General features: G+C 33.1%; 3 protein-coding genes across 4 annotated transcripts in view; 1 reads left to right on the forward strand and 2 right to left on the reverse strand.

Annotated features, from left to right (window-relative positions):
• Positions 1 to 3,114: 3,114 nt before the first annotated feature.
• Positions 3,115 to 15,156, forward strand: LOC105209431 (prolyl 4-hydroxylase subunit alpha-2). Of its 2 annotated transcripts, XM_011179826.3 has the most exons (10): positions 3,115 to 3,335; positions 3,421 to 3,577; positions 12,611 to 12,765; positions 12,859 to 13,015; positions 13,083 to 13,264; positions 13,329 to 13,489; positions 13,555 to 14,007; positions 14,129 to 14,185; positions 14,285 to 14,450; positions 14,529 to 15,156. In XM_011179826.3, exons 2-10 carry the CDS (start codon positions 3,501 to 3,503, stop codon positions 14,627 to 14,629), a joined length of 1,509 nt encoding a protein of 502 aa, XP_011178128.2. In that variant the 5' UTR covers positions 3,115 to 3,335; positions 3,421 to 3,500; the 3' UTR covers positions 14,630 to 15,156. The 2 variants fall into 2 exon arrangements, with proteins under 2 accessions (XP_011178128.2, XP_011178126.2); XM_011179824.3 differs by having other exon boundaries at positions 3,115 to 3,577.
• Positions 15,157 to 17,509: 2,353 nt separating this feature from the next.
• LOC105209432 (prolyl 4-hydroxylase subunit alpha-1) lies at positions 17,510 to 20,433 on the reverse strand. The gene is made up of 7 exons (XM_011179827.3): positions 20,122 to 20,433; positions 19,899 to 20,053; positions 19,461 to 19,617; positions 18,160 to 19,402; positions 18,032 to 18,088; positions 17,805 to 17,970; positions 17,510 to 17,722 (listed from the first exon to the last, which is right to left on the reverse strand). Exons 1-7 carry the CDS (start codon positions 20,349 to 20,351, stop codon positions 17,631 to 17,633), a joined length of 2,100 nt encoding a protein of 699 aa, XP_011178129.2. The 5' UTR covers positions 20,352 to 20,433; the 3' UTR covers positions 17,510 to 17,630.
• Positions 20,434 to 22,029: 1,596 nt separating this feature from the next.
• The window catches only part of LOC114803653 (prolyl 4-hydroxylase subunit alpha-1), a 43,686-nt gene continuing 41,308 nt past the window's right edge, over positions 22,030 to 24,407 (reverse strand). The window contains exons 4-10 of the mRNA XM_054225799.1: positions 24,188 to 24,344; positions 23,922 to 24,109; positions 23,578 to 23,747; positions 23,030 to 23,512; positions 22,905 to 22,970; positions 22,649 to 22,814; positions 22,030 to 22,581 (exon numbers count right to left, since the gene is read on the reverse strand). Of these exons, the coding sequence (XP_054081774.1) occupies positions 22,496 to 22,581; positions 22,649 to 22,814; positions 22,905 to 22,970; positions 23,030 to 23,512; positions 23,578 to 23,747; positions 23,922 to 24,109; positions 24,188 to 24,344 (1,316 nt within the window). The 3' untranslated portion in view covers positions 22,030 to 22,495. The remainder of the gene's footprint in view (positions 22,582 to 22,648; positions 22,815 to 22,904; positions 22,971 to 23,029; positions 23,513 to 23,577; positions 23,748 to 23,921; positions 24,110 to 24,187; positions 24,345 to 24,407) is intronic.

Genomic DNA, 24,407 nt, shown 5'->3' on the forward strand with positions numbered 1-24,407 from the left:
AGAACTTAATTATAATTTTAGCTTATTATAATATTATTATTATTTTTTTTTTTTTTTGAGTTCATTCTTCTCACTGTGATTTTGAGATCAAGGTGATTTGAATTATTTACAGAAATTTGCCATCTGAGTCACAGTCGAAAACATAGTCAACCTTATTATTTATTATTTTATGACACATAATTTCTTTTTAAATGCAGCCGACTGAGGCGTCTGCGCGTTTAGTGATTGAACGAGTTTGTGTTTATCTGCTTTTAATGGCGATAATATTTGAAATTGATTTGTATATATTGTGGAGCTGACGTTGAAAGCGACAAATTCATTTATCAAACGCAACTCAAAAGATACATACATTTTCAGCACTCTATGCAAATTTTATAGTCTCTGTTATTATATCGCTTGTCCGTTATTATTAAATAATATTTGCAACTACATAAATATGTATGCACATATGTTTGTGCATATTTATTTGGTGTGAACATCGCAAGCGGAGCATTGAACTTATTTGGTGCAAAATAAGCTATAAATTCTGATCGCTCAAATTAGAATTTCGCATGTATTTAAGAATGAAAGTAAGTGGACTCGCGCGCTTTTTATGCTGATAAACTAGAAGCCGAAGAATTTGCATATTTTTCGTACATTCACTACTTAGTTATGCGTAAGCAAATTTATGATCATAGAGATATACATACATACATACTTATATGCCAGTAGGCAAGTAGAAAAAATTTAATTTCTATGCAAATTGGGCTTTTATGTCAACATTGAGGCTTAGTTGAATCCGCTCTAAAAGTGATTCTATGCTGAATATTTCATTATTTATGTAGGCTGGTAGTTTTGTCTTTGATTTGATAATTATAAGTTTATAGCGTAGTTACTAGTGCGGTTCGATAAATACTTAATCAAGAAAAGAAGGGGGATAATTTAAGGAAAATGGCGATTTCTTTCCATCAACTTTTTTAACACGACTGGAAATACGATGAAGGTGAAATTTTTTTTCATAAAATGGCGACAATCTGAAAAAAGAACAGATTGATGATTTTGACTTTTTCGAATTTGTTAAAAATAATAAAAATTGAAATTTGGGGATGAGGCTAGTTCCAGACGCCCATAAAGAAGTCTCTCCAAAAATTTCTTGTAAATCGGACAGGTAGAACTTGAGAAATCATGGATATTATTTTGAAAACGACAGTTTTGAGAAAAGCGCGTTTAAAGTTTCGCTGCGCCTGGAAGGTATCTCCGAAAATAATTTTGCTTAAATAGTTAAACTTTGAAAAAATATAAAAACATTAATATTTTTTATTTCTACACCTTAATACCCATTACACACACCATCTTTTTGTCGATTTTAAAGCAGCTTTCGACAGAACGAAAAGGAGCTGCCTTTACGCCGCGATGTCTGAGTTTGGTATCCCCGCAAAACTAATACGGCTGTGTAAGTTGATTGGGAAGGACCTCTTCGAGCCGTTCGATACCAAATGAGGTTTCAGACAATGTGACTCGGAAGCAACAACCGCACCGTTTGTTCTGCTTTTCCCCGCATGGATAAGGAGGCGGAGCGTATGGGTCTGGAGGTGAATGAGGACAAGACAAAATATCTCCTGTCATCAAACAAACAGTCGGCGCATTCGAGTCTTGGCTCCCACGTCACTGTTGACAGTCATAACTTCGAAGTCGTAGATAATTTCGTATACCTGAGAACCAGCATCAACAACACGAACAATGTCAGCCTCGAAATCCAGCGCAGAATCACTCTTGCCAACAGGAGTTTTCGAGAGGAAAATTTTGCGCAAGGTTTATGGTCCTCAGAACATTAGCAACGGCGAATACCGCAAACGATGGAACGATGAGCTGTACGAGTTATACGACGACATTGACATAGTCCAGCGAATAAAAAGACAGCGGCTACGCTGGCTAGGTCATGTTGTCCGAATAGACGAAAAGTTCTCATCTATTCGGCTATAACCGGCTAAACGGTTCAACGCCAATTACATACATACATACAATACCCATTACGGTTTCTAACTTACTGTTCGAAGTTTTTTGGTTTCTCCGTTTTATTTCAAGAATAATATGGTTAAAAGGTGTCATTGTGATATCAGACTTAGCTTTCGAGATATTTATTTTATAACTTGAGTACTTGAGTTACTGATATACCATATAACATATCTATATAAGATATGAAAATGTGAATCGGTTCGGAGCTTTCGGAATAAGTACTATGTCTACAAAGCTTTTTTTTCGAAAACTTCCTTAATACTTAAGTTATCCATGAATTGAAATAATACCGTTCAAATAAATTGATTAAATGCAAAGCGATGTTATAAAGAAAGAAGATTCGATTTTGCACATTTTAAAATTATTGAAAGAGCAAATAAAATATTTTTTCCTCGTTTTGTTTTAGGAAGTTGTGGATCACGCGTCCGATTATTATCGTAGCAGTGGATTTAAAAACGATTCCTTGCTACGTTTCCTTTCCTTAGTCTATAACAAATATAAAACATAACAGTTGTTAAGAACCTAATTAGTACTCTTCACATATCTAATAACATCAAATAACTGGGTATAACTATAATGAAAATCATCACGCTAGACTCTTAAATCACATAATAAAATTTGTTACGAACAATCTATTTAATTTAGTCAATCGTAAATAAAGTAATCCTCCAACCATCAGCTTACCTCAACGCTCAGCTTAACGGTAATTTCAATATGTTCGCAATTACTCAAACAATTTCATATTGACACAGCTACATATGTAAGTGTCTAAATATATATACCAGATTAAGTATATTGACCTGCCTAAAACTGTGCCACACGTTTCCCCACATCGAGTGCGTTACAAATGCCGTAACGAAGAAAAGAAAAAAATCCATTCGCCAATCTGTCAGTCAGTAGAAGAATGATGCGCGATGCGCTGAAGCTTCGCACTCCGCTTGATGTGAAATATATATGACTAAATGTGGATAAATCAGTTTCATTCACCGTTCACCAAACGACTACAGGCACGAAAAGCGCGCGGCCAGGTGGGGGCAACAGCGTCGGCGCCAAAGCCAAGCTGCTAACGGTGCGCGGTGCTACCTTTAAGCACTTCAACAGAAATCAAGACAGTCGGGACAGCCGGAGTGTAAGCGTTGGCGATTGTTGTTACTCGTGTTGGTCAGTGTTGGTCATTTCTGGTGTTCAGTTTGTTGCCGAACGTTAAGCTGTAAAAATCATAAGATTTGAAAACTGAGCGCAAGCTTTAAAGCGTTTAGAATAGAATAAAATACTGAGAAGGTCGCACGTATGCGCTTATGTAATATAGAGAGCATTGAAAAGTGAAAGTGTTTGAGAGTGTATGTAATTCTTCAAAGACGAGAAATCTACAAATAGCGAAGGAAATGAATTCTAAATTTCCGTTATTTTTATGCACATTTATAGTGTTTTGTTGTTTTTGTAATAATGTAACTGGCAATAGTGATGAATATTTCTCGTCTGTGGCGGGTTTGGAGAAACTGCTAATGGTGGAATATGTGGTGTTGGATGAGTTACAGAATTATATTGATTCAGTGCAAAAGCACATTGATTCCTTGCAAAGGTAACAATCGAAGAATGCAAAAAAATGTAAACAAGTTTTCTTAAGTTTTCCTTGGATAATCTTACATAATTTTGAGTTTAAAATATGTATTTTTGAATAAAAATAATTGTATTTCATTAAATTTGATGAAATAGAGTGAATAAACAGTTGACCTGATACGAAGATAATCATGAAAGTTCTCAAGGAGCAAACTTGAAAGCATTTTTTTCGTGACTTTTGAAATATAATGAAATTTTAAAATTCGTGTTTTTAGTTTTGAAGAGTTTTTGTTGGAGGTAGATATTACAAAATCTATTCGGTTCCGCTAAAAAATATCTTCTTCATATCTGATTTCTTGAAAGATAGAACAGAATATACAAAATGATTCGACGATAGATTCTAGAATCATTCGAAACATAATATAGTGTTTTCAGAACATTTTGAAGGCTAATTTCGAATAATATACTTATCTACTCTTTTGTACAATTTGTAGTTTATTTAAGAGGTTATTCCCTTGAAAAAAAAACGATGATATAGATTATAGATAGTTTAACAATTTTTAGGCAAATATTCGAGCTATTAAATATTCGAGCTATTAAAATTAATCTACTGTGTAGTCTATATACCCAACACTATAGGTATTTACCTAAATATATAGAATGTTACCTAAAGCCCAAAATCTAGTTTACAGCTCGATGCGAAACGAAAGCGTGGGTGTAGAATATCTAAAAACCATTTTCTCAAGCCTGAAATATTGTACACTCTTAATAGCTCTGCGAAATTCGAATCTATTAATATTAGTACTGTCAACACAAGCTATAATGAATGAGTGGGATGAGATAATTGGTTTTATCAACTGTGCAAAAATAAAATTAAATGGTTTTTATGTCGAAAAGGTGTTAAATGTTTACCGAATGTTTAGCACAAAAAATTTGTAGAGAATATATTGAATAAAGATATTGGCATGAAGAATTGCATTTTAAATGCTAAGACTTGTTCGTCGAGGTGTTGACAACTAAACAATAATTAACTGAAGTTAAATAATCCATCACATATATTGTATTATTTGTTGTTGCAAATAATAAATATATAAAATACTAGCGGTGGTTTTGTGGAAGCAATTCGTAAGGAATTCATTGGAGTGTGTGCTAAAATTGAAAGCCATATGTGGAATAAGCTTGAATTAAAAATTAAATAAACTAAAACAGCTTTAGTTTCTCATTCACAAATTCTATGCCAATTTTAAAAAAAAATATTTCTGTAATGGCATTTTTCTTTGCAAATTGTCTACATGAGTTTCGGGACATATAAAGACATATACCATGAATATAATTTGTAGTCAAAATTCATTGAATGAAAACTCATTGAATGATTGTGTTTTTGTTGCAGCAATCAAAAACAAAAAAAAGAAAATCTCATTCGTTTCATATAGTTTATATTTCAACACAAAGCTAAAAGCAACTGCCCATAATTACCGTGAAAAGATAGAAATCTTCATGTTACTTAAGCTCTAAATCTTCTTTTGCTTCACACTTATTGCTGTGGTTACAACCGCAAGGTCACTTGTACATATGTATGTACCAACGTGTAGCGTCCGACACCTAACAAAAAAGCATAAATTATTTCTCTTTTATACGGATGTATATACAATTGTAATAAAGTGAAAAAGCCTTTCGTTGTATGCAATAAAAAATGGCAATGAACATGAAAACTGATTACACAAGTTGCACAATGCCAACAGAAACTGATTTTTATATTTGTTTCCGAACAAAGTACCAGTATTAACAAAATGAGTACTTAGATGAATTAATTTACATAACTATTTAAGATTGAATGGTAAATCAGTTTGAGCTGATAGACCCTGGAGACAAATATCTGAGATGTGAATTCTAAAAAAAAAATTTTCGAGAACTTTTTACCCAAAAATACAGTTGATTTTCCCATTACACAAGTATGGATTTTTTGAAGTTTGATAAAAATTGCAGACATACTTAAGAAACCATTTCCACGTGTTTGTAAGGGTTCTGGGTATATAAACAGTATTTTTTGCAATACTTATACTTTCGAACCAACTAACTCGCCTAAAATAATAGTTTCTTTAAATCCATATACTTGAATATCTAATTTTAATGATTAAAATTGCAATAAAAAACGTATATTCGATTGCCGTAGGATTTTACCTCGTACATGTTAACTTTCGGTGATTTTTCAATGGCCTTACAGCATTATGATTTTATTTTTTAAAAGAGCAAACACTGATAACCATTTACTGAACTGAATCAATAATTGAGCCAAATTACATATACCCGTCCCCTAACAAAAATCATAACAACGATGATCTATTTGCTCATTCTAGTGCCTTGTCATTAAGGAACATTTTCGGTTTATTTTTTACTATACCACCTAAGGTACTTCATAATATAATTCGCTGACGACTGATTATTGATTTTTAAAATTGCTTCAAGAGCGAGAATATATTTCGAATAACTAATATAATAATTAAGAAGGTAATATTCACAAAGCGGTACCGAAATTTCTAAGTATGGAGCCGACATTATACCATGAACGTCATTCTATACCACTGTTTTATACATACACATAGTAAATAAATTTGTATAAATCTGTATATTATCAACCAATTAATAATAAAATAGTCGTAGGCGTTTGTTGCCTATAGGCTGTTGTTTAGAATATATTATGGTGTTAAAACAACCGTAGGCGATCTGTATACGAGTATAGTATAAACATATGCTTAGTGTTATCTTAATGAACTGAAGAAACAACTTAATTCGATATACTATAAATCAATTATGTACTTTTTACACAACTTGAATGAGATGGAACATTTTTTTTTAACGATTCCATCAGTATCTGAGTATCATGTATATTTGAACATAAAAAAGAAAATTTTTAGTGAATGCTAATTTGATGTGATAAATTTTACATATTTCTCTTTTTTTAATAAATATAAAATATATATAGGTTTAGTTGCAATTATCCAGAATCATTGTTGGAAGAAAGAATAATTATTATCTTGTATGCATTGTTGTCTGATAATTATGTTATCGAATTATGACTTAATTAGGATTATGGAATTTTAAACCACATTGCCTGGTAATATTCACAACTTTCTTCTCAATTTCTATGTAATCGATTTTTAAGTATTGGGAGAAGACGAAAAGGTATTAAATTGTATAAAAAAATGATGAAGAGACTGTCTGAGTTGATCTCGTCTATCTAATTTCAGGTTCAAAGTTATGATAAATTTTTTCGAGAATTATGCAAATTAAATTATGAAATAAATGAAAAAAAATATAAAAAATATACGTTTACGGTTCTTCTATGTATTTGGTTTCAGAAGTGAAATATATACAAAAAAAAAAAATGATTATAGTCCTTGATGTAAAAACGAATAACATTAAGCCACCAAAATTACAAATAAATATAATTTTTTTAAATAACTACAAATATATCTAGCATTAAATAATATTTGCTTTACAAATCACTTTTTATGTACAATTAGTGCCCATTGCTGCGGATTAAAGCATGAGTAATTAAATTTTTACTACAAATGAAGTCTTGGTTAATAAACAACAACGCAACTAACCATTGTATTCACTCGCTCTCCCAGTTATAAATTGTCTTCTTCACGCAACGGTAAATTCAAAAGCGAAGTTTATTTACTTGTTTATTGTGATTATTTATTGGCAAAATGATTTTTAGGACACTTGTTCTTCAAGGAAACGTTTGTTTTTTACAAAATAACAAAATTCATACAATTATTTGATTAACTCAAGGAAGCGCATGTCATGGACACATGAAGAAACATAAATATTTATTGTAATACATTTAACATTAAACTTAAAAAAATTGAAGTTTTCTTGAAATCATTCATCATCAATGAGGCCTCTTAATAATGTGAGAATCTTCCGATTACCACTATGAAGTTCAGTCTGTAGTCGTAAGAGTCCTAAAATTGTTTCCTCTTAGCCTTTAGATGATATAATTGAGACTTCCAAATTAGTGCCTCCAAAAAATAAATTTTCTTGTTATCTGACATATTATCTGATCCGATCTGAGGTATTAGTGATTGAATTGTTAATAATTCCAGAAATATTTCCTTAATTGCGTTAAAAGAAATGAAATGTTTCGGAAATTCACCCATCAAGCAATCTAAAAGAACATAATCTTACGTCTGAAGTTGATTCATCAAATTTACTCATTCTCATTTTACATCTCTGATATGTAGAACTTCATCCAATGTGACGTTCATAGAAATAAACAGACTAGGAAGAACCTGCCATTCGTTGGACCTGCTTCTTGGAACAAATACATCGATCTCAATTAGAAAAACTAAAGAGACATTCCAGAACTTTATTTAGCACTCTCTGAAATTATTAAATCTGAAAAGCCCAACTTGTGATCCCGACATTTTATTCTCTAGAGGAAGAGGTACAATGCTTCCGGAAAAAACATTAAAAAGTCTCTTTATAGCTCCTAACCGTAGCGTTCTCGACCGGAAGAAATAGTAGTCAGAGTGTCTAGTCGAAACTATTGAGCGTTTTTCGGCAATCGTTCGATTCAATTTGAGTTGTTTTTGGTAGCGTTCCCCTTTAATGGTTTCAATCGGTTTAGAAACCCATAATACATCACGTTCTGCTGATTCCAATAAATAAAGGGTATTACTTTGGCGTTAGGGATATTCGGCTTTGCTGTTGATTTGGCTGGTTGGCCTGGTTTCACATATAAGTTTTAAAAATATTTAATTTGCTTCATAATCAATTTTTTTTCTGCAATAAATTGGAATTTTTTTAAAATTAAAGTTTTTTCAATGCCTTTATTAACTACCTCATTGTATTCGATAACAACAATTCACCATTATATCTCTTTTATTTTATTGCTACTAAATGTGTTTTTGAAAACGATAAGCAAATCACGATACGGTGGTTAACACTTTTTTTCTTCAAAATTTATGGGTTTTGTAAGGGTAACTACAGATATTCTTAACAATGCTGACTGGTATTCTTAAAAATATTATTTTTTTTTTGTAGCATTTCGAAAAAAAACTTATTGTTGGGAATGGGTAGGAAGAAAACTCTAAGTGTCTACAACTTTCTGGTTTATAATTGAATTTATGTTTATTCATATTTCCGTGATTTCATTTTCATAATTTTAAAATATGATTAACACACACATAAGGTATATATGTAAATATATATTTTTATGATAGTGAAAAATTGGTAATTGCAATCATAAATTCTCAGCTTTGAAACTTATGCCGTGTACTGTGGATTTATTTGATATGAACTCTTTGATATGGTTTTGAATAAATTATATGCTTATGCTAATATTTCTCCACTCATATACTATGTATATATGTATATAAGTATTTGTTATGAATATTTTATGCAATTGGCGCTAATGTCAGCGCCTTTTCAGGCCTACAAATGGCCGTGTGTTTCACTAAGCCTCGAATATGCGCATTTAAAACATTAATTCACAATTTTTTTGAAAGGTGAGCAGTCATTTTCATAAGCTGCTCAATAAATTTGTATTTTCTTTTTCAAAATATATAAGAGACTTATATGTGACGTAGGCCTGCAATTTATGTGCTGCCATAGATCACAATTATGTGACATGACCTACACACCAATTTGAACTAAGTTTTTTAATGCAAATTTATCACTCTCGATTCTATAATATTTACGAAAGCATATTTGTTGTTTCCACGTGACATAAAATATAATAAAATAATTATCTTCTTCCTAATTACGCTTGTTCAGATCTATAAAATGCGTGGCGACATTTTTTTTACAAAGCTACTTGCAAAAACTCTAGATTCTTAACTTTATTGCAGAAAATAAATTAAAGTTAGACCGACGAAACGCTCAAAAATAATAGAGTTGAAACAATAATGTTTATATATTCATAAGTTGTTTATAGATTTATTATGACGGCGTTTATATTTAATTTTTTTATTTTTGTTTTAATTTTTATTTTTGACAGACATTTCATTTATATTAATCATAATGCAGTTTTACTACAACAACTGGTTTACTTCTCAATCACTGTATAACTGTATACCATATAGCAGTTATGGATAGAATAATATTCCATTAATTTCAACACGTTCTATAAAGTTACAAATTCAGAAAGATATTATTTGGTGAAAAGTAATTGTTTTATATAGTTAACAAAAAGTGCAAAGTTTCCGAATAATTTTAGATTTATGGTTTCTTTATTTTAGAAGTTTGTGGTAATTAAAAAGTTAGGATTTAACAATATTTTTCAAGGAAGAGCACAGTAATCTAATTGAATATTTATAAATATTTACTTACAAAAATTTTTATTTGAACAAGAGTCAAAGGGTTTCAAAAATTAAAAAAATAATTTTTCAAACGAGCTTTTTGCAATCTTTTCTAGAGTTTAATTTTTCTAACATTTTATTTTTGTTCGGATATATATACTTTATATTATTTTGAGGTGAATGCAGTTTAAAAATGTTCAAGACATGTCGTGCTTCAAGTAAATAATACAGATTCTGGATCCTATATTTACTAAAGGTACAGGTTATTCGGGATCTCTTGCTGTCTCCACTGTAAAATAATTTCTTAAGAATTTTATATCTAATTCATATAATTTTTTATTTATTTTCGATTATTTTTATTTTCGAAACAAAAGTTTTTAAAGGTTTCTTCGAAATTCACTTTTAGAATCATTATAGTGGTAATCTACCTCAATTTTAAGAGAAATGGATTAGTATCCAGCATAATAAGCTTTCTAATAGTATAAGCAAACTCCATTACAGTCATGTATCTTAAGATGGTGTTCCATAAGGCATTCCTGACGGCTGCACAATTTTTGTCCGCTTATAGGTGCGGATAAATAAAAATTATACTATGATTTACACACTCACTTCTCCTTAAATAATTTAGATTTCTTAATCGTTTAATATACATATTTCATTTTTATTGTGAGATGTATCACAGTTACAAAAATGAATTTGTTGGTAGAGTTTTCAAAAATTCTTTTACCGTAGTTCGTCGCAACTTTCTTTTATTCTGTTTTACAAAAGGGTTTTCAAGATGACTTTCCAAAGTTTTGACATACTGAAATCCAGTAAAATCGTCACGAACAATTATTTTAATGCGGAGTTATTATTTAATTTGACTCTCATCCTGAGCACATAATTTAATTAGGTTTTCTTCAGATACTTCCTGAGTAGGATTTTTGTCAATGACGATCTCAATATTATTGTAAATTGTATTAACAATTTCGTCGATTAAAAAAGTTCGTCCGAATACTGACCTTGCTCCTTAGTTATTAGTTGTTTACATCATTGCGTTGTGCTATGACAACAAAAAAAAAAACAACCTCCAAATAGTCCAATGTTAAAATATGTGTGATAATATTACATCTATAGTGTCATGATATTCTGTATAATGCCCTGATTGAGAAGCTGACATACGGATGTTCTATTAGCAGGTGGTAAAGTTGATCTTATGTTCTCAAGTTCAAAATCTTGAACTTAGTGGGTTGTTAAAATAATGAAACATTTCTCTTCTGAGAGCCCGTTTTGTATAAAATCCCACGAGGTAGCCAAGCTTTCGGAATTAGTTACGCTCTACATATTTCAATTATTGATCTTATTCGCCTCCGTTTCTCAGATGTCTTATTATTGTTTTCTTTACACTTTCGTTAAGTAATTCAAGTTTCTTGTCCGTTATCGAGAGGTCCGGTGGAATTTTTTCTTAAAACGCAACGGTTTGGTTCCTAAATTTTTGCCCGGTTAATAGAGGGGTCCGCTTATTGGAAGTGTCCGTAAGTAGAGATTTCACTGTATAACACTTACATAATTTCGATTAAGAAAGCAAGCAATTCAATTCCATTATTGTAGAATCACCATAAAATTGATTTTTTACATTCTAAAAGAAAGTGGTGATTTTAGTGTTTTACTATCATGATGGTATAGTTCAATCAATATGCCTCAGAGAAGATTACTTGATTAATTACGACTGTATACATGGTAAATTGAGTGTTTGGAAGATTGAAAACTATATATTTTGGGCACGACGATTTTTGTATTTGGTGTTTATTTTTACTTATAACTATAGGTCGCTGTGTTACAATCTTTATCTTTTTTATTCTTCATCTAATTCCTCTAGTATTTTACTGTTCCATTGTAAAGGTAACATTGGTTGTTGTGACAAAGAAAATTATTATTTTTGTTAAAATAAAATATAATTATCTTAAGTATATCGAAATAAAAGTATCTCGTGTACATCGACATTTTTTTGAATTTGCAAGCGAAGAAATATTTTCTAAATTTATGACTTTGTATGGTATACAAATTCTCAAATACATATCTTACTATATTAATATAACCACCGCTTCGCTTCATAATCAGTATATGCTTGTGTATTCTTAAATACAAAATTCGAATTAAATAACAATTAGTCACCAATTTACCGTTTAATGTCATAACTTCACAAAAAAAAATTACGCTGTTATTAAACCAGAATTATTAAACAGATAATAACAAATTAAAAGTTTTCAAAATTGTCACGAGTAAACGGATTTTGGATTCAGCTCTTGTATTGTACCTGTGCTGCAACGCACGTAATATTGGAGAATAATTAAGAGAAAATAAAAGCAAATACAAAATAGGTAATTTATGGTGACGGAGAAAATGTATTTGCATCTAGAATTAGTAAACTGGTAACACCTGGCAAAAAGTAAAAGTAAAAAAAAATTAAAATAAGAATAACATGGCTTTGAAAGTGGTTAATTAAAACAAATAGATCGTTGCTGTACAATTATCTTTCCAATATTGTTTAATTAACAATAGAAAGCAATTACAGAAACCACATAAAAAGTTGCAGAAACGCTGAAGCTCAAAAGAAATGAAGTTGTTTCAAAGATTATTGATAAGATGCAAAAGAATATTTGTTTTCTTATTGGAACAAGGTGTTGTTAATCAGATACTAATTTAACTGTTCAAATATATGTTATCGCATTTCTACGGTCTTCATATAATTATTATTGCTTCTTCAGTGAGGTGGACGCAATTCGTTCGGATCACCAAGCCGCCGCTGACGACGTCGATGGCTACCTAAGTAATCCCGTAAATGCGTATCGTCTCATTAAGCGTCTGCAGAGTGATTGGAATACATTTGAAGATGTTATACGTGCGGATACCAGTCGTTCGGGTACGTATTTATTTCGCGCATAGTGATAACAGTAAATACCCGACCACTGAAAGAGAAAAGTTCCGAAATATTGAACTTCTAATACTTTCTTAGACTTCCTGAGTAGCATGGAAACAAATCGACAGTTATTTGACTTTCCCACCAAAGAGGATGTTATCGGTTCAGCGGTGGCTTTAGTCCGACTACAGGACACTTACAAACTGGATGTTGCCGAACTGGCGAGTGGTATATTGAATGGCATTAAATATGGGTGAGCAAACCATACTAAGTCATTATCGAAAACATAATCTCAATCTCAAATTCAAAACTTCGAACAGTCCTTCAATGTCCTGGCAAGATTGCTTTTTACTCGGACATCATCTGTATGAAATACAAGATTTTAACCATACTGTGCCGTGGCTCAAACAATCCATGCAAATGCTCAAGAGTCAGGACTATACCAAAGATAAGGTGACACTGGATTTCATGGAAACGGTGGTAGCCTATCATCGTGAAATGGGTGAGGGAGTGAGAAAATATTGAGAAATTGCTACAAACATTGCTAATATTGCATTCTTCAATAGGTGACTTTGAGACCGCCTTGGAATTGACAAATTACATTTTGACGTTTGATGCGACTCGCGAGCAAATGAGCGATACCAAGTACTACTTGGAGCGCATGCTGAGCGATGGCATTAAGACCGGATTGATGCATGAAATGATACCACAGGCTGGTGACTATCACGTGAGTTAGTTAAGAACTATTCTGACAACAATTTCTAAATCTTCAATCTTGTGTTGTCTGCTTAGCTCAGCAATGATTTCAAGCGCTATGAGCAAGTGTGTCGCGGCGAATTACAGCTTACTGCGGGCGAAGAGCGTCCACTGCGCTGTCACTATGATAGTAATAATGTGCCTTATCGCCTCTTACAACCGTACAAAGTGGAGGAACTCTATCTGGATCCGAGGGTTGTGCAAATACATGATGTGCTCTCCGCTAACGACACAGCTGCCGTTAAGCAGTTGGCCAAAACGCGCATGTCTCGTTCGCAGGTGCGTAATTTGGATGGTAGCGCTGCCTCGTCGGCTAATTATCGCATCAGCAAGAGCGCCTGGTTTGCATATGAAGACAGTGCGCAAATGCAGAATATGCTGCGACACATGGGCGATCTGTCGGGGTTGGATATGGACTATACCGAACACTTGCAGGTGGCCAACTACGGGCTCGGTGGGCATTATGAACCACATTTCGACTTTTTTACAGTATGTCTAAGCAATATTGAAATGATAAATTCTAAACTTAATTACATTAAAATATTAAAATTTGAACTTAATTACATAAAAAAATTGAAAATACAATTTTTTTAAATAAATAATATTTTAGGATAACTGTACTTACAACTTGTCGGAAGGAAATCGTATTGCCACTGGTATATTTTATGTAAGTTTGTAGAACAGATTAATACTTATAAATTATTTAAGTAATTGTATATATGTATCTTATATAACCCGTTTCTTTTACACTGTGTCCTGATTCCAGCTCTCGGACGTGGAGGAAGGTGGCGGCACAGCTTTTCCCTACCTTCGCTTGGTCGTTAAGCCGCAGCTTGGAAGCGTGCTGCTCTGGTATAATTTACATCGTTCCGAGGAACCAGATTATCGCACGCGCCATGCTGCTTGTCCGGTATTGAAGGGCTCTAAGTGGAGTGCGTAAAGTTTTCAAAAGTTATGAACTCTGTATGAAATACAAATTTTAACAAAATATTTTGTATTTAAAATTTCAGTTGGTAACATTTGGGTACGCGTGCGCAATCAGGATCGTGCGCGACCATGTGGACTCTTACCTGATCACGAAGTGTCGCTTATATACAAACATTTGGTTTAAGTTTTTTATTTATGTAATTACATATAGAAGAAGCAAGTATTTTTGTTGTGTTATATGTTTTCTAAAACGAATTTATGTAAAATATAAATGTTATCTCAAGTATTGTGATTTCTAGGCTTAAATAAAGATTTTTTGTAACTAAAAATTGGCGGAAGCCTTTAAGAAATTTGAGGTAAATTTTAGAAAACATTTCAAGTTAACTAATATTAACTGATACCAATTGCAATCTACATACTAAGTGTTTATTAAGATTTCTCACTTTTGGTCTGCGGTATCCAGTTAATAGTTGACGAGGCGCTATTTCTCCAAAAGGGAAAATTTGAATTGATGTCATTACTACGAGTATATTGTACCAAATAATATAACTCTAAGTTTAATAGATATTCTGGCGTTAAAATAAAAAATAAATCTATTTTTCGATGTTTTTATATATTTTTTTAAGTTTAACTATTTAAGAATATGACTTTTTAACATTTTCGAGAGTCTCTTTGGAGACGTCCCTATCACTGCAACTATCCTCATCCCCAATTTTAATTTCTACTATTTAAAAAATAAATAGTGATAAAGAAATTGTTTTTTCCTTTCATTATCATAATTATTATGAATATTTGGTTTAACTATTCTGTGCCAATTTTTATCCAAATTTTTAATTTTTTTCATTAATATAATCGTTTTTGACAAAAAACTAAACGAAGCTTCTCAGTTAATATATTTAATCTAAGATAATTTTTAATCAACATATCTTATTTTACATTATTTTCATTATATTATTTTCATTATATATGTACAATATAATATTAACTGGAGAAATGAAAACTAATTTATCCGAAATGCGGAGCCTAGGGTAAGGTGTTAAGGGGAAAGTCCAATTAATTTTTTTCGAAAGAAAAAAATCTTGAATATTGACTATGTTAGTGCAAATACAGTAGTTTTCCGAAATAACGAACACATTAATTGTCCGGCCTGTTCGTTACATCGAATTTTTCGTTAATTCGAGTATTCACTTAGAGGTAAAAATTAGTAAAATATCCGTAAATTGCAATTTAATAAATTGTTTTATTAATTATTTGTTAAAAAATTAAAAACCATAACAAAACAATTCAAATCCAATAAATTCTTCCAAAATGGTCTAATTCTGACACTCATACTTCTATTTGCTGCTGATCAATAATTTTAAGCTTTTTTATAAATTTCAAAATTTTTTCAATTTGCACATTTCTCTTGAAATTTTGTAAGTTATATTTTTAACCCTCTCATGTCACAATTAAAATGAGCGGAGCTAACATTTTTTTTAGGACAGATATATATTAGTCTTAACTCAAATATGAAGTGATAAAAATTTCAAAGTCCTATGTATCCTGGTTCATTAGTTACAGGATGTTGCTTATAGGCACAAATTAGTATATTATAAAAAAACTAAACACTTTTCTCGTGAATTTTTTCTTTTTTAATAACTCTCTTATCTTTACTTATTTATATAGTTCACTTTGTTTTAAAATAAAACAATTTTTTTTTATGTTTTTGAGCACTTTTTGTATAAACACTTCAGTATAACTTTTTCGCGAAACCGATTTTGACAATTCCACTCTGCGGAGAAGACCTACTGAATGAATACGTGCACAGCTCATTACAAAAAATGTAACTGTAAGCTTGCACAACACATAAGTCTACATAATTGAAAAAACCGCTGGTCAAAAATATTTAAATAACGAGAGTTAGAATCCGGTAAGTACAATGTTGCCTATAGGCAACATTTGGCATGAAAGGGTTAATTCTGGTTCGACGTTATTTGATTTTTTCCTCTTTCTTCATATGTCTTCTTCATGTTGTTCGTTAAACCGAGTACTTACAAATCCCCGATGTTCGTAATTTAAGGTATTGAATGTATCAATTTTGCTTGTTCGTTATAAGCGGTCTTCGTTAAAACGAATATTCGTTATTTCGGAAAACTACTGTGGTTCGTGCATAAATTTAAACTCGATTATTACGATATTGTAATTTAAAAAACTGCTTGTTTTGTAATTCAACAAATTATTGATCGATTTGTCTACATTACTATCGAAAGGATAAACCTAAAATTTTAGATATTTCGCGTTAATAAATCACTTTTTGGAATCAAAAACGCTACAGAAATCACCCTAAATTCAGTTAGGGACCAAGGCAATATACAAAAAATTATTCTAAGCTGCAATAAAAAAAATATTTTTGCACTGTAGAAAGATGAAATAAAATGATTTCATAAAGATCTTTTGAAGAAATTCGTAATAATGCCTCTGTTGTCTACTGTAAAATCAAAAAAGAAAGTAGGCAAAGCTTTTGTCCGATTTTGCCGTTTTTACAACTGGGATCCTTTTATGATAACACATAATAGTAGGTACATTTAGATTTGTACCTTAACCTTTTGATTCTCTTTCTCACTCTGGTTGCAGAGTTATAGCACTTTTTGTTTTATTTTGACTAATATCGGTCATTTGGATCAATTATAGTTATGTTTTCATTGTACTATATAATACTTTCATTATTTGAAGATTTAAAAATATACCGCAGCGTCACCTAACAAAATGTGAACTATCTATATCGTGTATATGTATATATATATACAATATGTATGTATATATGTAGGAACAAACTCTAATAAATATGTCTGTGTGTCTTATATACTCCCATATGTTGACAAATGCTTTATTTTCGATTGTTGTATAACTATTAATAGTGTTTTCCCCGAGTTCTTTTGAGTAAATATGCAAACAAGTGCACAACAGCAAACAAATAAACCCGACCTTATTTTTAACACCAACACATATGTATTTTTGGTGTATATTCTTGTTTGTATGACTCCTTTTACTATGAGTGTAGTGAATAAATAAAGAAATATGTGCATACATTTGAGACAATTTATAAATATTTTACCGGAATATTTATTAGCTTACTTAGAAACAGAAGTGAAATATTTAAACTTAACTAAATACAATATACATATTTTTTATTTATTTTCTTGCTTCTATTCTATATGAGCCGACTTGTAGTCGTCACGTACTAAATCGCAGGGATGACTGAATTCCTGATAGCCTGAATGTACCCAAACATTGCAAACTGTGAAGCAATTGAATAGATTAATTATTAATTTCAAAAATGCAATTATATATGTACATATATGAATGAATGCACAACTTACTTCGCTTGGTGCCCTTAAGAACAGGACAGCCGGCATGTAGAGTACGCTTGTCGGGATCCAGCGACTTATGTAAGTTACGCCACATAACCATCGAACCCTTTACGGGTCTTGCGTAAACATTCAAAAGTGGAAAGACAGTATAACCACCCTGCTCAACGTCAGAAGTCTATTGATAAAGAATATCGTTAGAGGAATGCATAAAAAATATAGTGTTCAATTTGTCATACAAAGAATAAATGTGTTGCTATGCGATTTCCGATCCATGCTGATTTAACTGAGGGATCCTGCGCAAATGAGTTGAAAAAATGAAAGTTAATTACATAATATCAATTTTTAATATTTTTTCTTTACATACATAGTCAGCGAAATAGTCGTGATGCGGATCGTATTGTCCGCCAATGCCATAATTTGCCACCTGCATATCTTCCGCGTTACTTAAGTCGAAGCCACTGATAGCGGACACCGTACGATAGATGTACCGTAGTGTGGGACTATGATACGTTAGCCATGTTTGTTGGCTGACGCGCACATCGCGAACCTTATATGTGTTCATACCGCCAACACTCGAACGAAACATATATGCTTCAGCCTGTTCAAGTATATCTTCAACATGTTTATCGTTTAACAGTCCATGATAGACGACAATTTCTGGATCTGCATTCAATTCTTCGATTTGCAACGGTGCCAATATGAATAGTGGATGATTGCGTGCATCTAATTTACACTTGAGTTGATACAGTTCCTTTTGTTCCACTTGTTTACCTTGACACAGCCGTGAGTAGTTCGCAAACCATTCGAAATTTTGTAAGTCAGTCAAAGTATCGGAGTAGGTAGGATTTCTTTCTGCTTCTTTAGTATGCATATAAACACTCAGATCTTTAAATACATGCTCTGGATTTATATCAAGTATTTCATTAATGTATTGCTGCATTTCATCTTGTTGACCCAACTCATAGCTGGCGAGTGCTAAATATTCGAGTGTTTCGAGTAATATTTTCTCTGTAATCGGATCTTTCTCGTAAGCAGTGTGTGTTGTTCCATTTGTGTTGTTGAATGCGTAGTTTTCGTTGTAAGACTCAAGCGTGGCTTTGTGGTCACTCCCATTATTTATTACTTTAGAATCACTCTCATTAACTAAATTACCATATTCATCCAATTCGTACAGTTGCAGTGGTGCAAATACACCATAACGTGGTTCATAAATGAGATCATCTAACTCAACTAAATTGTCATCCACATCATTTTCATTTTCATTCTCATAATAATCACTATCAGCTTCGTTGTCTTCATATTCATAGTCATCGTCATCATCATGTTCCCCTTCACTTTTCTTCGCCTCGGCCTCGACAGCATCATTTTGCTCGCTTAAATTTTCATTCTCCTTTCCACTCCCCTCTATTTCTTCTGATATTAGTTTGTCCTGCATGCTCTCTTCGCCATCAATATTGTTTCCAGTGTTCGTAAAACGAATCGAATTTTCTTTCTCATCATTCATCAGCTTCAATACAAACTGTAGCCATTCTTTCGCTAAAGGATATTCCATATTTTCGAACAGACTGCTTCCGATTTCAAAACAATCGTTTAGAGAGAGTTCAGAACTTGAAAAATAAGGTTATGTTAATTAACTTTAACTTTTTTTCATACATTGTAACTCACCCATAATAAATGTCATTGATATATCCCTCTGCCAAATCAGCAGTACTTAAATTATACATGGTCTGTAGGCGACCTAAGCCCTTGGTCGCACCACGTAATTCATTAACATCAGGCAAAGACGTTTCCGCCGTCAAGGTCGTGAAATTTGCTGCAAGCGCTATATTTTTAAAATATAGTTTTAGTTAATTATTTTAGTAGTATGAATGCAAGAATTAATAATATAGTTAATCCGAAACCAAATTTCAATATATTTGCGTTTGGTATTTGGGTAAATGACAAACACTGTATTAACGGTGTTAGGGTTGAAAACTTAATTGACTCATTTATGGCAATTTGTTGTTAGTATAAATAATTCACTAATTGACTCAATTAAGTGCCTATTTGGTACTACTAACTACTACGTGGCAGTATTCGCAATTTCGCTAAACACTCACTCACCTTGCAGATTTGTATTATTTCGCACATTTTCCGTTATTATGCCCCAGTCAATTACGGTTCGTTTAATTAACTTATATGCATTTATAGGGTTGCTAAGATAGGCTTCCGGATCTTCCAGTGCCAAATTATGCTCTTCCTTTACTCTTTTTATGAAACTGAAATTAATTTAATTTAGCACTTATTAAGCATTCTGTCTAATCCTAAGTATTAGCTGTGCACCAACTTGCGAAAGTCTGCAAAATCCACCGCCTGAGCCTCGAAGTACTCTCTATACCACTGTATTAATTCACCCTCTGCGATTGCCAACATAGGTATACTGTCGGTTGATGAGAAGTACTCAGCATGACAGGTGACTATCCAAAGTGCGATGAATAAAAGTGCAAGGTAGCTTATTTTACCGTTACATTTAGGCTTTCGTTTGGTTATAACTCGTAGTTGTACTGGCGAAGTCATACTTCTGACTTTCTTCACACGTCTGCTCGTTGCTTAAGTTCTTGATGCTTTCAATACTGTTTTCGAAATGAGCATGCGATCTGGCATTTTCACTTACCATTATGACGTTCGGGGAAGCGTAGCTTTGAGTAAGTCGTTCACACGATGGTTATATACAGGTGTTTCAGTTTGCTTAAGAATTGTGCATGGATACATACATCCATTTACAATACATAAGTGTACGTGATATGGAAGAAACCTTTTGACTCGATATGCACTTATGTCAATACAATCGCTATAATATATTTTCATATAAATAAATACATATTTATTCCAAATTTATATTTCAGTATATATACATACTAGCAGACCAAGCTCCACTCCAGTTTCGCACGGGCTTAAACAAACATTTCAAAAGTTATAAGTTTTTACACTCTCCCATACATATGTATCTACTCGCCGTTTCTTGCGTGAGTTCATTTAAAAAAAAAAGTAAAATGAGAACAATTCGAACATGAAATTATATTTTATTTGCAATGAGCTAAAACTTGATTACAACCTCTAGTCTCAAGCGCGTACTTGGCAGGTTTTGAAATTTTGTTCCACAAGCAGCTGCGAGCGTTCGTTACTCGACTCTCTGGCACGCAATTGCGATGAGAAGAGAATGACTTGCAGGACGAATTTCAGTTTCAGATTAAGATTCTCCATCACGGAGTCTTTTTGATACCCTCACCTGGGAACTATTTCCAGAAAGTTGAGATTCTAGCAATAAATATAACCTATGTTACTCGGGGTGAATTTTGCTTTCCAATGGTGAAAGAATTTTTGAAATCGGCACAGTAGTTTTCGAGTTTATTCAATAGAAACATACATACAAATCTTTCCTCTTTATAATAGTAGTGTAGATGTGTATTTTTTGTTATCTAATTGTGGAGTTTTTGTTTGAAATCAATATTTGGGTTGGCAGTTTGGTGCCAATTGGAAATCTCAAGTGCTGCCAGAGCACTGCATCTGGTCTTTCCAACGGAGTGGATGTTTCTCTCTTCCTCATCTTCCAGCCTCTAGTCTGCATCGAACACTTTCAGAGCTGGAGCACTTTCGTCCATTCGAAACAACATGACATGACCTAGCCAGTTTTTTATTCGCTGAATTATGTTTATGTCGTCGAATAACTCATACAGCTATCATTCCATCGTATGCGGTATTCGCCGTTGCCAATGTTTAAGGGACCGTAAATCTTCCGCAAAACCTTTCTCTCGAAAACTCCTAGTGCCGTTTCATCGGATGTTGACGTCGTCCTCGCTTCTGCACCATCTATCAGAAGGGGAATGATTAGGGACTTGTAGAGTTTGGGTGCCGGATCGCAGATAAAATTTCCGATTCATATGACTACCGATCCAACAGAGTTAGATCGCCTAAAGGACATCCTTTGGTCGGATAAAAACCGTTTCAATTCCGGTACCGCCGAACGGGCTGTCTGAATTAGGGTACGTTCCAATTCACCGTATACTCCAGCTCCACTTTGCCCCGCGCGACTTCCTTTTGTTTCTAAATATGGTCTACCTCGGACCTCCAGAAAAGCACTAGCAAAATATTTTTCGAATGAAATTATGTATGACTTCAGTTGAATTTACGTATAGTGCCGCATTAGATACTCATCTCAATCAGTAAATTTCTTTTGAAATAAAAAATAAGGAAAAAAATTTCTAATTCATTCATATATTTACATAATTTATAAAATTTCATATGAAAACTAATTACATACATACACATATAAGTAGAATAAAAAAAAAAATTACTTAATAATTAAGCAGCTAAATTCACTAAGTTTACATGCAGTCCGGATAGCACCGCGGAAATTTTCGGCATTTATAAAATGGCATATCGAATTTCTCAGATGAATCCCTTCATAGTGTCTAAATACATCCCTGCTGGTGGATATTTTATAAATTTAAATTCGAATTTTCTAACAAGTGCATTGCAGAGAATTTTCGGCAGAGATTCTAAAATGATTTTGAACGAGTCCAATGTGTTGAAAAAAGTAAAGCTTGAGAATAAGTTTAGTATGTGTAGAAATTGACAGCAACAAGTATTTACTAATAACAAGTCAAATATTTTGGCTGAAGTCAGCTTCTGTTGTTGTTGTATGTGCTTTAATTCTTGCACTAGATTGCAAACTCGCCATGATCGGGTTCCAGACCACAAGGACGACGGAACTCTTGATTACGTTCATGTATCCATTTGTTGGAAACTGAAATATAGAAATGATATCGATTATTCATTTAATCTCAAATATAAATTTTATTTTTTCTCTTTACCCCATTTAGAGCCAGTAAGTACGGGACAGGCAGCATGACGCGTTCTGAAATCACCTTCACCGGATTTGTGCAGATTATACCAAAAGGCAGCCGATCCCTTTCTGGGCCACAAGGCAATGCGTAGATTTGTGAAAACGGTGGCACCACCTTGTTCGACGTCGCTCATCTGTAAGGTATGTGGTATAATGGATTAATAATAAGTACTATATTGGAAAATCCGGGTAATAGAAGAGAAAGAGAGAGTGTTCATACTTACATAGAAGAGCACCGTTGCTATGCGGTTGCCAGTGTTTAGTCCTTGGAAGGCGCGCACTTCATCTTTCTGTAAAATATTGCAATTATTTCCTTTACCAATTATAATCATAAACAACTTCAACTCACTCGCGCAAAATCAAAATGCGGCTCATAGTGTCCGCCGATGCCATAGTTCACCACTTGCAATTCCTCAGCTACACTCATGTCTAGCCCCGTCATGTCCTCAGTGCGTTGTACAATATTCTCAATGATTTTATGCTCTTCTGTGCGTAACCACGCCGATTTACTGATGCGATAATTAGCGGTCTCCAATTCACCAGTCACTGCATTTTGTACCGTGGCGCGACGGAAGCGTGGGCGTGCCATTTTCTTAATCAATTCGATTTCATTGTCATGCATGACGTCATGATACATCACAATGTAGGGATCCAGATAGGCTTCTTCGAGTTTCAGTGGCGCCAAACGTAAGAACGGTACATTATTATTCACATAGCGACAACGTAATGGCCGCAAGTCCGCAGGCGATTGCTTCAATTCGCCACGACATAGCATTTCGTAGGATTTGCGCTCGTTGAATGTGTACAAACTGGGATCTCCTTTGCTAATGGGCTGCAATAAAGGGAGTTGTATGTAAGTGATTTGTTGTATTTTTTGTTATATCACAAAGTACTCACCAGGTCGGAGACCGGTGTGCTTTCACTGCCATCATCTCCTTTAACTTTGCTTTCGGCTTTAAGCTCGGCAATCTCCTTCTCGTAGAATACCTTGTTGCCACGCGCGCGTTCATGATTTGGCGTCAGTTCCAGCAGTTCATTGGTCATGGTGAGCGCGCTTTCAACGTTACCTGTAATGGGTTAAGTATGAGTGATTTGCTAACTAGCTATATGCCTAAAAGTATGCAACGAAAACGCGATCACTACATTTTAAACGATCTACAGTACAGGGTGTTCACGCTTAAAAATTCTTGGCAACGGAATTTTTTTTTAGTTTAGGCTACTTAAAAAAAGTACTCAGTTACCTTGTTTATAAGTGGAAAATGCCAGATATTCTAAAATATCGGCGCGTGTGAACGCTTGTGTTTGGTTTTGTGGTTCCTCTTGTAGGAGTGTCATTGCTTCATTCATCCATAAAACTGTGTGGTAGTAGTCATGATTGACATAAGATTGACGACCCATCTCGAAGCAGTCATCTGAAGACATTGCCGTACTAAAAGAAATAGAAAATTCGAATGCATATTATAATAACATATTTGTATGTATATATACATATATATTCGTATCTTACCTGTACTGTATACCATTGAGCATGCCACGTGCCACACTGGATGTATCCAATTTATAGGTATCTTGTAAACGCATCAGCGCTACTGCTGCGCCATTTAAGTCTTCATCTGATGGGAATTTCAGCACATGTCGATAGTTGGTAATATTATTCAGAAAATCTGTAATAAGCAAAAAGATTTGATAAGTACTAAGAAACACTAGAAAATTATAAAAAATTGACT

This window comes from Zeugodacus cucurbitae, chromosome 2 (genome assembly GCF_028554725.1).
Source record: "Zeugodacus cucurbitae isolate PBARC_wt_2022May chromosome 2, idZeuCucr1.2, whole genome shotgun sequence".
NCBI classification, from domain to species: domain Eukaryota; kingdom Metazoa; phylum Arthropoda; class Insecta; order Diptera; family Tephritidae; genus Zeugodacus; species Zeugodacus cucurbitae.

What these genes read in the sequence shown, in the direction of transcription:
- LOC105209431 (XM_011179824.3), top strand. Translation starts at nt 3,381, where the DNA reads ATGAATTCTAAATTTCCGTTATTTTTATGCACATTTATAGTGTTTTGT. An exon ending in CACAGGCTGGTGACTATCAC is followed by an intron (nt 13,490 to 13,554) that starts GTGAGTTAGTTA and finishes TTGTCTGCTTAG; the next exon opens with CTCAGCAATGATTTCAAGCG. An exon ending in TTGCCACTGGTATATTTTAT is followed by an intron (nt 14,186 to 14,284) that starts GTAAGTTTGTAG and finishes TCCTGATTCCAG; the next exon opens with CTCTCGGACGTGGAGGAAGG.
- LOC105209432 (XM_011179827.3), bottom strand. Translation starts at nt 20,351, where the DNA reads ATGACTTCGCCAGTACAACTACGAGTTATAACCAAACGAAAGCCTAAA. An exon ending in GATTTTGCAGACTTTCGCAA is followed by an intron (nt 20,054 to 20,121) that starts GTTGGTGCACAG and finishes AATTAATTTCAG; the next exon opens with TTTCATAAAAAGAGTAAAGG. An exon ending in TAGCAACACATTTATTCTTT is followed by an intron (nt 17,971 to 18,031) that starts GTATGACAAATT and finishes CTTTATCAATAG; the next exon opens with ACTTCTGACGTTGAGCAGGG.